This window comes from Aaosphaeria arxii (assembly GCF_010015735.1).
Source record: "Aaosphaeria arxii CBS 175.79 unplaced genomic scaffold BU24scaffold_20, whole genome shotgun sequence".
Taxonomy (NCBI): Eukaryota; Fungi; Ascomycota; class Dothideomycetes; order Pleosporales; genus Aaosphaeria; species Aaosphaeria arxii.
Genome location: NW_022983493.1, coordinates 43,964 through 55,767, shown reverse-complemented (window position 1 = coordinate 55,767; position 11,804 = coordinate 43,964). Strand labels below are relative to the sequence as shown.

At 44.4% G+C, this 11,804-nt stretch overlaps 4 protein-coding genes across 4 annotated transcripts; all 4 read right to left on the bottom strand.

The window, feature by feature from the left end:
- Positions 1–724: 724 nt before the first annotated feature.
- BU24DRAFT_360565 (uncharacterized protein) lies at positions 725–1,391 on the bottom strand (the record flags this gene model as incomplete). Its single annotated transcript, XM_033524108.1, has 3 exons — positions 725–1,045; positions 1,094–1,272; positions 1,322–1,391. 3 exons carry the CDS (start codon positions 1,389–1,391, stop codon positions 725–727), a joined length of 570 nt encoding a protein of 189 aa, XP_033376690.1.
- A 1,287-nt stretch (positions 1,392–2,678) lies between these two features.
- BU24DRAFT_415984 (uncharacterized protein) lies at positions 2,679–3,768 on the bottom strand (the record flags this gene model as incomplete). Its single annotated transcript, XM_033526343.1, has 2 exons — positions 2,679–3,467; positions 3,727–3,768. 2 exons carry the CDS (start codon positions 3,766–3,768, stop codon positions 2,679–2,681), a joined length of 831 nt encoding a protein of 276 aa, XP_033376689.1.
- A 1,072-nt stretch (positions 3,769–4,840) lies between these two features.
- BU24DRAFT_415983 (uncharacterized protein) lies at positions 4,841–6,172 on the bottom strand (the record flags this gene model as incomplete). The annotated part of the gene is made up of 3 exons (XM_033526342.1): positions 4,841–5,705; positions 5,955–5,965; positions 5,999–6,172. 3 exons carry the CDS (start codon positions 6,170–6,172, stop codon positions 4,841–4,843), a joined length of 1,050 nt encoding a protein of 349 aa, XP_033376688.1.
- Positions 6,173–9,909: 3,737 nt separating this feature from the next.
- On the bottom strand, positions 9,910–11,593 carry BU24DRAFT_415982 (uncharacterized protein; the record flags this gene model as incomplete). Its single annotated transcript, XM_033526341.1, has 3 exons — positions 9,910–10,248; positions 10,296–11,136; positions 11,181–11,593. The coding sequence occupies 3 exons, from the start codon at positions 11,591–11,593 to the stop codon at positions 9,910–9,912; spliced, it is 1,593 nt and encodes a 530-aa protein (XP_033376687.1).
- Between the last annotated feature and the right edge of the window lie 211 nt (positions 11,594–11,804).

Sequence of the window (11,804 nt, the reverse complement as noted above, 5' to 3'; positions counted from 1 at the left end):
AAATAAGCTCTCGCAGTCCGTTCTTACCACTCTATTAAGTGCATTCTTATCTCTACTATCCGCTGCCGGATTCGTAGAGCGCCACGATATTACATTGGGGCGAGCATGATAAGTGTCTCTAGCGCAGAAGAGCAATTCGCGGTACTGAGAACTCCTCCGAAAACTCCTCAATGCGCGCCGGCTTGACGGGTTCATAGGCAATTTCTCGACGGCCGACTGCACTTCCGGTGGCGTTGGACCCGGCGCGCGCGTGTAGAGGACAAAACCTTCTAAATCCATCATGCTCGTGGTTGTTGTCTGCAACTTGGCGCAACGAGCGGGCCTGTCCGTACGACAACCTTCATCTCGCAGGACCACTTTGGCAGCTTCCTGCAGCTTCTCTGATCCTCTCCGCCCTCTAGTTTTCGTAGCCGCCTATCCGACGTGCTAGCGCGGCAGGCCAGGCCATCACTGTCTCGGAGGAGCCGCGGGCTAGTTTGTGGTTAGATTTATTATAGTGGCGAGAAGAAGATTCAATAGATGCTCTTCGCATAGAGAAGCCGAGTCTAGGTGAGGTGTTGGAGGTCGTATGGTAGTGAGGTTTGGGAGACACAAGCGACGGAAATATCAGATGCAGGAAGCGGGTGATATTATTCGATGTTCCACAACCATATTTTTAGATACAAAAACGCGTATCTGACCCTGTTTCCTTACCAGACTTTGCCTTTCTCACAATTCTATTTTTTTATCCGAGATGGTCCTGCCTTAACCCCTCAAGTATGGGGAGCACTTGATGCAGGGCATCTAAATGACGGTGACGCACTGTTGTGTAGCTTTCAACAGCCTTCAAACTCTCTTCTAGATATGCTTGAGTCTGCACTATTTCTAGCTGTAAACAGTTAACAGTGTTTTCCAAGTCTAATCGCTTCTGTTGCTCTATACAGAGATTACTTTTACACGTTTCAAGTTCTGCCTTTAGGTCTGAATTTTCTGTTTGGAGCCGCGATATCTTGCCAGTAAAGCTAATGTCTGCTTCTGTTGGTAACATAGAGGTTCCTAAAACGGCCTCTATATCATCTCCGTTGCGCATAGTGCTCCATTCGTCAGGACAAACAGCCTCAAAGGTCTTTCCTATGCCACTACAGAGACTTTTGTACGCCCCAATTGAATGATCACTAAGATTCTTAGAGAACAAGTGTTGCTTCTCAGGTACTGAGTGCCAACGGTAGGGGTCGTCTGAGCGTGGAAGAAGTCGAACTTGGGCTGGCTCGATAGTAATTCCAAGTCGAGCTCCTACCTATCTTAGTAGTGATAGTTTCTGTTACGTGAAGAGGATATTTACGGATATGGCGTGACAACTCTTCTCGGCACCTGCTCCTCCATTTCTGTCTTTCGAGGTTACTTGCACGCATTGTAGTTGAAGACGAAACTCAATGCGTGCGTGTAATATTTCCTAGGTTGCGAGAACCACTGTGACGAGACAAATAGTAGGTACTTCTATCAAAAAGTAGAAAGAACTCTTTCTACGCTGTAGAAATCTGCACCTAATTAAGTGGAAGGATGATGCAATGTCGCCGCGTTGACCGGTACCTGCCGGAGTTTGCTTGGGCTTGTGATGATTCTAAGCTTGTTCTTCTTGTGTCTAGCCCGCTAACGTCCGTAAAGGCTTTACCTTCTGAATATCAGTACATCTTCCCAGACGGGACTCTATATCGCGCTGAGGCAACCACATTCTCCTCATATCGCGCTCCATTTATCCGTGCAACTTGAGCTGGCTCTCCGTTGCTAGCTCCGCGTAATCACGATTGGTTGCTTACTTTTGGTTGTCTTTAAACTTCTTTTGAAACCTTAACCAGGTCGATATGCCCAGTCAACAACGACCAGTTACATACACCTACCTACGGTCTATCTGTACCAGCATTCAAAGATATCTGGTCAACCCTCCTCAGTGTAGTCTAACTTTGCCAGAGCTGATAAAACCCTCAGTCTATCCTCTTGCTGCTCGTTATTCTCGTACATGGTCGCCAGCCTCATCCCCGGCTCTACCGCCTGCTCCTGGGCACCATTTCGAGTCCAGTCTCGCCAGATAGCTTCTAAAACCATCAATGCATCCTCTTGCCGCTCGCTTTTCTCGTACATGGTCGCCAGCCTCATCTCCAGCCCTATCATCCGCTCATGGACGCATATGGAGTCCAGTATCGCCAGATAGCTTCCAAAATATTCAATCCATATTCAGTTTGGCCGGTTTCCCCATAGAGTTCTACGACTCGCCGTCCAAATGTTGTCAATGCCAATGGCTGCTGGGGTAGCACGGCTTGATATAAAACAAGTATGGTTACTGGTCGAGTTGTGAAATGCTCCAGGATAACTTTAGCCGCGTCGCTTGCATGCCAACGTTCCTTTGTAAAAAATTGACGGAACAAGGCCTGACGTTCCTTCTGCCCTGATGTACATTTTGTCTTCAAATCTTTGCTAACGGCACAAAGACTTGCGTAATCGGATCGATAATGTAGGTGCTTGCATATAACCAGAATAAGTTTTGTTGGAAGTTTATCCATCGCGGTGAGGGTATTTCAATAAAGAAACAGATGAGCAACCGTTCACATATGCAAAGAACAATATGCTGGTAAGCCGGACTACACAGTTCTGCCCTATCCCCCCCAATCGATTGGGGGGGATAGGACAGAACATGGCAGCATCTAGTTCATTTGTGCTAGTCTTTTCCGCAGTTGCCCTGCAACACCAGTAGTGTGCCGTTGTCTCAGTAGACATGTGTTTTGGGCGTTTGTAGATGCAGGGTTTGCCAACACTCGCTGTAATGTTGGCTCGGAGTATTGATCTTGATCTGATAATTCGACGATGAGTGTGCCATATATTTTGTCTAGCGCAGGTGTGTTGGGGAGAAGAGCAATCTTATCGAGGAGTAGCTTTACTAGGTCCGGGTCGAGGAACCAGTAAGCACAGTTGAAGTTTGTCAACGCTTCTCTCAACACTTCGCCGTCCTGGGTATCAATGTCGATCTTCATCCTTAGAAGATGCTTTATCGTCGCGAATCCGGCGCCGCAGAAGGCTGAAGAAAGAGCCTGCGTATATAGCTGGCTCTTTGCTGTAGGGTCGTTGTTATTCTCTAGTAGAATATCCACCACTAATAGAAAACTGCAATATGCAGCCATTCTGATGTCCCCCTCAATCCTGTCGCGGAGCAATAGTTTCACTACCCCTCTGTGCTTTGCGCCATCTGCAACGAACATTGCACTCCGGAAAATCTCATATGTCCTTTCAGTTTTGTCATCCTTGGCCAGTTGTAAGAACCTCTTTACTACTCGCTCGAAACCTCTCTTAGAGGCTTGTAGAAGGCCCGAGCCGTTCTGATGCTGTAGGTTGTGTCGATAGAGGCAATCGCAAAGTAGGTCGTAGAGAGTGGGGTCGACTCGCGCAAAAGCGTTGATATCTGCCGGTTCTAGGTAGTCTGCTATGGAGAGAACCAGCTCGGCGGGTAGTTTAAGTAGCACCCCCATCAATTACAAGGGGGCGTGGATATGGCACGTTATATGGCACGTTATCTTACAAGTACGATGCCTCTCGCACGAGCCCACTGTGCAGGGATTTGACATAGGTCACCTCACGTGATTGGACACTTGACAAGACCCATCATAAGTATATGTTCGTTAGTGGATCATGGTTGTTAATTTTTCGTATGCAGAAGAACTCTTTGATTAGTTGCTTTACGACGGTATGCCGGCCTACCTTAAAGATGTTCGATATAGAGCCGCTCCATTCTAGAGCCATCTGGGCACAGAACTCTGACTTAGAGACGAGGGCCCAGTTTACTATGCTTCCAGATGGCTACATTATGGCTTGGGCTGTTTGTCCTGTTTGCGTACGATGCTGACATATATATCGATCCCGCTAGTTAGCCACAAACAGTAGTTATCTGAAGTACCGACCGCTGTGGTAAGGATATAGACAGGTAAGATAATTAAGAGTAGCACACGAGAGCTAAATAGCATTTAGAAGGGTTTGATCGATCGTAAAACAAGCTTGTTACAGTAATGTTGTTTGAGCAGGATTAGGGTATTTTTTGTATGTAAGGAGTAACGTTTTTATTTCTTAATTATTTCATGTATTCTTTCTTTTGAACATCCAAGCATACTACACTCCACCTGTTCCACCAGGGAATAACACCCTTTGTCCAGGTAAAACACTGCGTGTTAAGCTCTCCCTTCACATCAATATTCCATTTACTATGTGATTTCTTGAAAATCGTTTTCTGCTCCATCAAATAATGGTGCTTTTCACAGCAGTTCGCCGGGGAATAATATACAGAATCATCGGAATATGTGCCGACAATGCAGGAGCAACGGAGGTGGGAAGGGATGTCTTTCATTTTAATTTTGATCGTGTCGCTTGGGAGACTTTTGATTGATTCCTTTGTGATGTAGCTATCGCGTGGAGCAATGTAAACAGTAAGAGTAACATTTTCATACCCGCCGTCAAATTCTAGTGTTGCAGGCCCATTGTTGTGTAGCATGGTTTCAATAAAGGACAGCGGAAGATCAATGCCTGTAGTGAGTAGTTAGGTGGTACTTATATAGTTATATAGAAATTGAACTAGCTCTACTGATCATTCGATATTCCTTGCCAAATATCATCTACATTTGCCTGCCTTGTCATTCCTCCCGTGCACTCCGGAGTCTTACCCGCCTTGTCGCGGCATTAGCTGTAAGAGTTGTCTGCCGGAGTCGTAGAGCCACGATGCTACCATGATACTGGCTTCTCTGACGGACGGAACATGATACATTGATTTCAAATGTCTTCTAAATTGCTCATACACTAGTATCCCCGATATTGCGAGTTAACATCAGATGTCACTCTTCACTCTCTTTGTGGGCTTCTCCCCTTCTACTATAGCATCCTGTTCGTGAACACGAGTCCAGTCCTTTATTCTATATCGATTTTCAGAGTAGAGTTCGCGTGTGAACGTCCAATGATCAACCAGGGGTTGTTCATAGTAATGCATTTTATCATCCATGTGAACTTTTGTAACTCCAAGGCCTCGTGCGGAGGCTCCCCAGGAGAATACCAACTCTAGCGGTCCTTTGTCAGGAGTTATTGGCAGGTTTACTGTGAATATTGGGGCAAGATCCTTTATTTCTGTAATCGTGCCATTTATACCACGAATGTCGTTTTTTTTTACTGTCCGGATCCTCCTGTCTGTATCTGTCCAAAGACAATACTTAAGACTTAACTTATCTCCAGAAGTCGTGTGAGAAAATAGGCGATGGGCCTCCCAGTCGGACATGTTAAAATCCTCATCCCCCCACTCATCCTGCAGGCCTATTACTCGCAGTTTAAGGCCCTTCCTCTTGAGGGCCTTCCCCTTAGAAGTCTGCTTAAATTTAAGTAACCCTGTTTTCTTGTCCTTTTTATATGTCCTTAGACTTTTCTTGAAGATTTCTTTCTCGTCTTGAAGATCGCCAGTCCAGTCCATTAGACAGAGTATGATGTAAGGACTTCTTTTTTGGAAGTTACCACAGAGGAGAACAGGTTGGACATTGTGATTCGCAACTGCATAGTCTAGCCATTCTCCATTGTCGTTAAAAATACGATTCCAAATCTTCAGTGGTTCAGGAGCTGGATCAAGAGTTGCTTCTAGGAAGTTTAAGACTGCAGAGTTTGGTAGATATTTTGTAATTTCGTTCCGAAGTTCTGGAATATTAAGCATTCTGTGTAGTAAAATAGCCCTAAATTTGTTGTTGTATACTAAAATGATAGATGCCTTAAGACAACTGGAGATAACATGTCTTCTAGTTAAATACTCCTTGAAAATGCTAAGAAAATTGAGGTGCACAAACAAGGAGTCCATGAAATACTAGAGGGCTTGAAAAATTGCCCGCACAAAAATATTCATGCTTACGCATGGCTATCATATCAAGTGTTAAACGTTTTTAGCCCATCTTCCTTTCCTACTTCACCTTACAAGCACCTGCAGTCAGTGAGCAGTTATGATGCCACCTACAAAAGATTTCTTAGAATACAGATGGAATTCAGTAGACTTCAACGAGAAGGCCAGGCTGTATATGTCGACTAAAACGCTTCGACCAATTTTTACTCGGTTTGGGGACAATTTCTTCCTCTTTAACTTGATAGACCGTACGCTATGGCCCGAATTAGTCAAACTCAACCGGGACATTCTTAATCGAGGCGACGAACACGCAAGTACAATTGCTTTAGTGCTTTCATGTCTGCCAGTAGAGGATGCAATAGATGCATTTTACAGTATGCAACAACCGTCTACGCGCTCTACTGTAATGAAGAAACTATCCTCTAAAACCAAGGAGCGTATTACAGACAGAATAACAAAGTATGAGACTCGCCGGTGGAAGTTACTTTCTGCAAAACCAAAAGACGAAACCAGCTTTCTAGTTACACGCAAGCTCCTAGCCTGCCTGCCTGATTCAGCCTGCGCATGTTCTGCCGACAGATGCCTTGCAATGTGGGACGCTAGCTGTACTGATGAGGCAAGGGATTTTAAAGAATACCAAGTTATGGTAATGTTAGAATGCCTAAAGCATTCCCGCCATCCAGGCTGCAGTTTCAATCATAGCTTCAGATTGTCGCGTGGTCAGCGCTCCTGTAAATCATCCTCTTAGATAGAATTAGTGCAGCGAATTCTTGCTATTGATTCTCTTCAAGCGCTACTGAATTGACTACTGTTATCAGGTATCTGAACACTTCGAGCAACTATTATACTGTTCTACTAGACCTTGTCTGTATATCCACGCTCCAAGAACAACAATAACATGCATAATGTGATGACTAGTGTCTGGTAGATTTAGAGCCTTTCCTAGGGTACTATCAAGGAACTTGGTTGCATAGATAAACCCTCCTAAAGTATTGATAATTACTAAATTCCTGAATGCGTTTTGAAGCCCTCGTTGTTCCGTAGAACTGTACCAGTAGTAGACAGCAGGGAGTGTTGCTACTCCACCAAAAGTAGCATGAACGGCAATCCGGTGTTGTCTGCTCAATGGACTAGACCAGGTTGTCCATATGTACAGCAGAGTTAATACCAGGAGCGCAGATATAATAGAAATCTGCTGAAACTGATTTAACACCCTACTATTGTGGGAGAAAAAGATAAATGAGATTGTTGATGCCCAAATAAAGATGGCAATGCTAGAATGATCGGCACATTGCCAACTGTTTGCTGACATACTACGAGCAAAGACATGGTAGAGTGTTGAGCATAGAAAGCAGAGCGCGGCTGCTACGTGGTAAATGTATATGACAATAGCTTCTTGTGCAAAAGGAGCTGGACAGGTTGCAGCAAAGGTAATAGCACTGAATGCAAACAAGATTGTACCAAATGAATGCGACCAGACATTCATGTCATCCATACTGAGATGTCCAACGGCGTTTGGTATCGGGAATGCAGAATGATGGTTGTGATCGTGGATGATACTGAAGGGATCATAATTGCAATCCTGGTTATTATATCATGCATAGAGGGCTAAATAGAGCGTGCTGAATGGTCACACCAAGTCCTCGTTGCAGAAAACCACAGCTGCATGGATCAGTAGCGAATCCGCCTAGTGTTTGACCTGATACATCTGCTTTGCACTGTGCAAGCTTCCTTTGATTTTGACTTTGGCAGACCATCCTTAAGTAAACCAGGTTACGGATAAGCCATGAAGCATGGGTCAAATCCAATTTTATAATGGTCATGAGATCAAACCCTCAAATAGTTGAGCTCAGTTTATTATAAAGTGTCAACAGGGCCACTTGTTGGCTGATACTTAGATTTTCAGGAAATTGTTAAGTACCCATACTAGCTGCGATGCGTTCATATTTGGGATCCTGTTTCAAAACTGGCACCAATGCATTTAGTTACTGCGAAAAGTCATTTCGGCTTGTCCGAGACAAGATCAGACACACGAATGCTAGATTACCCTGCTGTTTACTTTGTTTTACCAAGGAAGCTACTTGCATGCAAACACAGGGCACACAAACAGAGAACAACACCATTAGAGGCCCACTAGGAAAACAAACTCAAGCTCGTCTGTTCCACAATATCCTTGATGATTATTTCAAAGCTGACATGATAAAGATCTTCGGGACCCACATGATGAAGACGTCGCAATGACAGGCACTGATGAGAGCCCCGATTGTAAACGCAAAGGTTCCGCTGGGTCTATAGAACGTAATGTAGGGGCAAAAAGAGCGCGACGTTTATAGGAGCATATCTATTGATCATCTTGTGGATGGAGGGAATTGTGACAATATGAAAATTCTGCCAGAAAATGGGAATTAGATTGGCAACCCTTTTACGAAATCAAAACAGTTTTGACAATGGCATATTTTTTAATTGATTGATCCAGTACGTGAGGCAAAGGTGCTGACTTCATTGGGTAAACGGCAATCACTTAACATGTGCAATGATTATAGGTTATCAAAGTAGAATCATATGTTGATAAAATGAGGCGAATGCTCTGTATTATGGTGATGTTTCTACATAGCCAGTAGTCGGCTGATTCAAGGTTTCTATATGGTCAATAATTAGCCGATTCAAGGTTTCTAGGAAGGTGTAACAAAGTACCTGAAGGATTTTCATAACTCTCGATAGATATTTGAGAGTATGTTGGAAGTGATTCCTCAGTTCCCCAATTAAAGATTGCTCTAAAAAGCCGACGCCTTAAGTCAGAAATTCGATTCCGCTTTAGGTCTATCTCTCCAACTGCCGGATAGACTTTCGGAGGGCGAGCAATTAAGATAAAGAGACACATAATTCTAGTCAATTTTATATGTTAGCAAAGCCTTAACTTTTACATTGAGTTGGGAGGACATATATTTATATACCAATACATCGTTGCCCATATAAAGTTCTCTACTTAACAGTCAACAACATGATGGCAAACACCAAGGAAGTAGAACGCAGGGCGCGTAATCGAGTAGCTCAGCAGAAACGACGTAAGCTTGGTTTCTCATGATTCATATCTAGATTAACAGTAATGGCATAGGTCAGCGCTTAAGGGAGATGGCAAATGCAAACTCAGCCAAAAAGCCAGAGATAAAGCCAACGAGCAAAGCAGCTATTGAACCTGTCGGAGAAACAACGCTCTTGCTTGGGTACGGATGGTTTGGAAGGTTGTCGAATGATCGTGGGGATCTGCTGAACCAGATTGAATGAAAAACAGTTGGGCCAATTTTCTGCCGGGTCTTTTTCATAATATAAAGGTCACATCGTCCCCAGTTGTCTGTGTAAAGTGAAAATGACGTGCCTTTCCTCATCGTTGAACATGACTACAATATCCAGCACCTTCCATTCGTCTACCAGCCTAGCTTCAAGTCTATCCTCAGCTTTGCTTCCGTCAACAACACGTCAACCTGCAAATATATGTTCTCGTGATGTAGTACCATTGCTCTAATCCAGATGAAAGCAGCTAATAGGGCTAGATCCACTTTTGCAGAGACAGCACCTGGAGAACTTGCACCTCTCCGCTCACATCGTTTTTGAAATGCACTGAAGTAGACAATGGCATGGTGAACGTAGAATCCATTGCAATAGATCTCGGCCTATGTTGCCACTTTTACAGGTATGCTAATTACATCTCTATAACAGGTAATAGGGCGCTGATAGTACAAGTGGCAAGCAATGCAGTGAACCAATTCCTGGAGATTACTGGTTTCCTGGTCTTCCAACACTGAGTGAAGATTTTAAAACGAAGGTCATGGGCTATAAATGCCTTAATAGTGCGCATGCGTGCCCATCAAATGGCACTGAAAATGGAAAGATGGAATCAATTGTAATCGAATTTGAAAAGTAGAAAAGAGCTGTAAATTAGTCCAACTAGTATCAATGAGCATGGCGAAAAGACCTAGTTGGTGAACAGAAAGGTTTCAAGTCAAATGCAAGTCATATAAAGCTATCTACCAAAGGTTTGAAGATATATCAAGTAAATCCAGTCCTGGTTCCAATTCCTGAAGATGTTTTTCTGTTACTGGAAGAGCGATGAGTGTTTCTCCGAACCAAATATCACTTCTTCGGGCTTTCAAGTAGCAGTACCGAATGGTTTTTGGTTGACGATTGGAGCTTGATTCAATAACAATCGTATGCAGATGTTTACAGAATCCATTCCCCTTTAAGTCTTTGAACAGTGCCTCAGCAAAGTCCTGATAATCGCCCGAAGAAACTGCGTCCGGTGAAAAGCCACCTAATTTGATTCTGACAAGCAACACGCGAAGGCTTGCAGCAAATCTAAGATAGTGCTAGACTGGTCAGATTGTCGGTCTGAAAGATGGAACAAGCGACTTACCCAGTGAGGGTCAATTTTAGAAGATATGGGCCCGTGTATGGAACGCCAACACCAACGTTTCATCTGTTGAACTGCGATCTCAATTCCAAGATACAAAAGGTTGACAGGCTCATGCAGATAGTCAGAAAGTAATTGTCGCTTTGTGATCCCGGGCTGCGTTGCTTGATGATGAGAAAACGATTGAAGGCGCGCTGGCACGCAAGGGACAGAGGCCCCTTCTAAAGTGAGAATCTCCGTTTTGAAGATAAGGTGTAATTGGTCCAGGTTGCTGTGCTCCAAAATCTTTTCAAGTGACCTCCTCACATGTGGATATGATGAACCCAAAGCCAGAACAAGGCGACGCAGACTCGATGGTTTCCCCTGTGACCAAGACTCTTGCTGGTTTGCCAGTAACGCTAGAAACGCCTTCGTCCCGTTGCAGTTTGATACTGTTAGCTCTGTGAGGGCCAAGTGGACAACCTCTACACTAAGATTGTACTTCGATTTTCGAAGATCAAAACTGTCAATCCATAGCTTCCGGAGCTTGTGGAATCTTTGACTAGAGGCGTGAGCCCACTCAAAATCCTCCGTGGGTCTCGGCCCCGTGCGCGCAGCTGCTATACGGAGACCTTCAATTTTCCCGGTTTGAAAGACTGAACATGGCGCACGGATTACATCCACTAGGTATTGTCTTGCTTCTCCCGGTTTGCTAAAGCTAACGTCTAGCGTCTTGAGGTCCTTCAGAACTTGCAGTTCCCCGAAAGTAGTTCGTTTTGGCGCGACATGCAGATGACGCAGGGCGCGTTGAGTATTGCATACATACTTGAAAACATTTTGGTTCAAGTATCTATCCGACTTGAAGCTACAAGGCATTAGATAATGTAATAGCTGGTGATTGCATCGTACCTAAAGGAATGAAGCCAGTCTTCTTCAAAGAAATGAAGTGTAAAAATCATAAAATGATCTGCTACGGACCGGTGAGGTAGGCTGTGAAAATTGGCATTATCGGAGGCACGTCTTTGATCCGAGCCATAGTGATGTATTGGTTCAGTTGCGGCAGGTGTGATCTTCAGATGCTCGAGAAAAGTGAGGTGCCTGGTATACAGCTTCATTGGCGTTGCAGCTCCAGCTCCGATACATCGTTGAAAAAGAAAAATTCCTCGGTTATCTTGGATGTCTATGACAAGTTCGTGATAGAGCAATGGTAAGACAATCTGATAGTTCTCACGACATGTCAAGCACAACGCCAAAAGCCAAGATTTGTTCGTACGCAAATGGCGCGCAATTTCAAGCTTTAGCTCTGGCGGAAAAACAATCATTGTGCTTGTTGCATATGCCTAATTACAATGCAGAAATGTTGCTGATATATGTGCCCTCCCCTCATCGCTTCCGCTGTTCCGGTGGCACGTCTAGATAAGGTTGCGCCACTGAGCCGCCATTAGAGAAATCGCCACAGGCGACTTGGAACGAAGGATTCTAGCCTTGACTGCAATGCCTGCCGAAGCAGCGAAGGCTGCTCATTCATAGCGA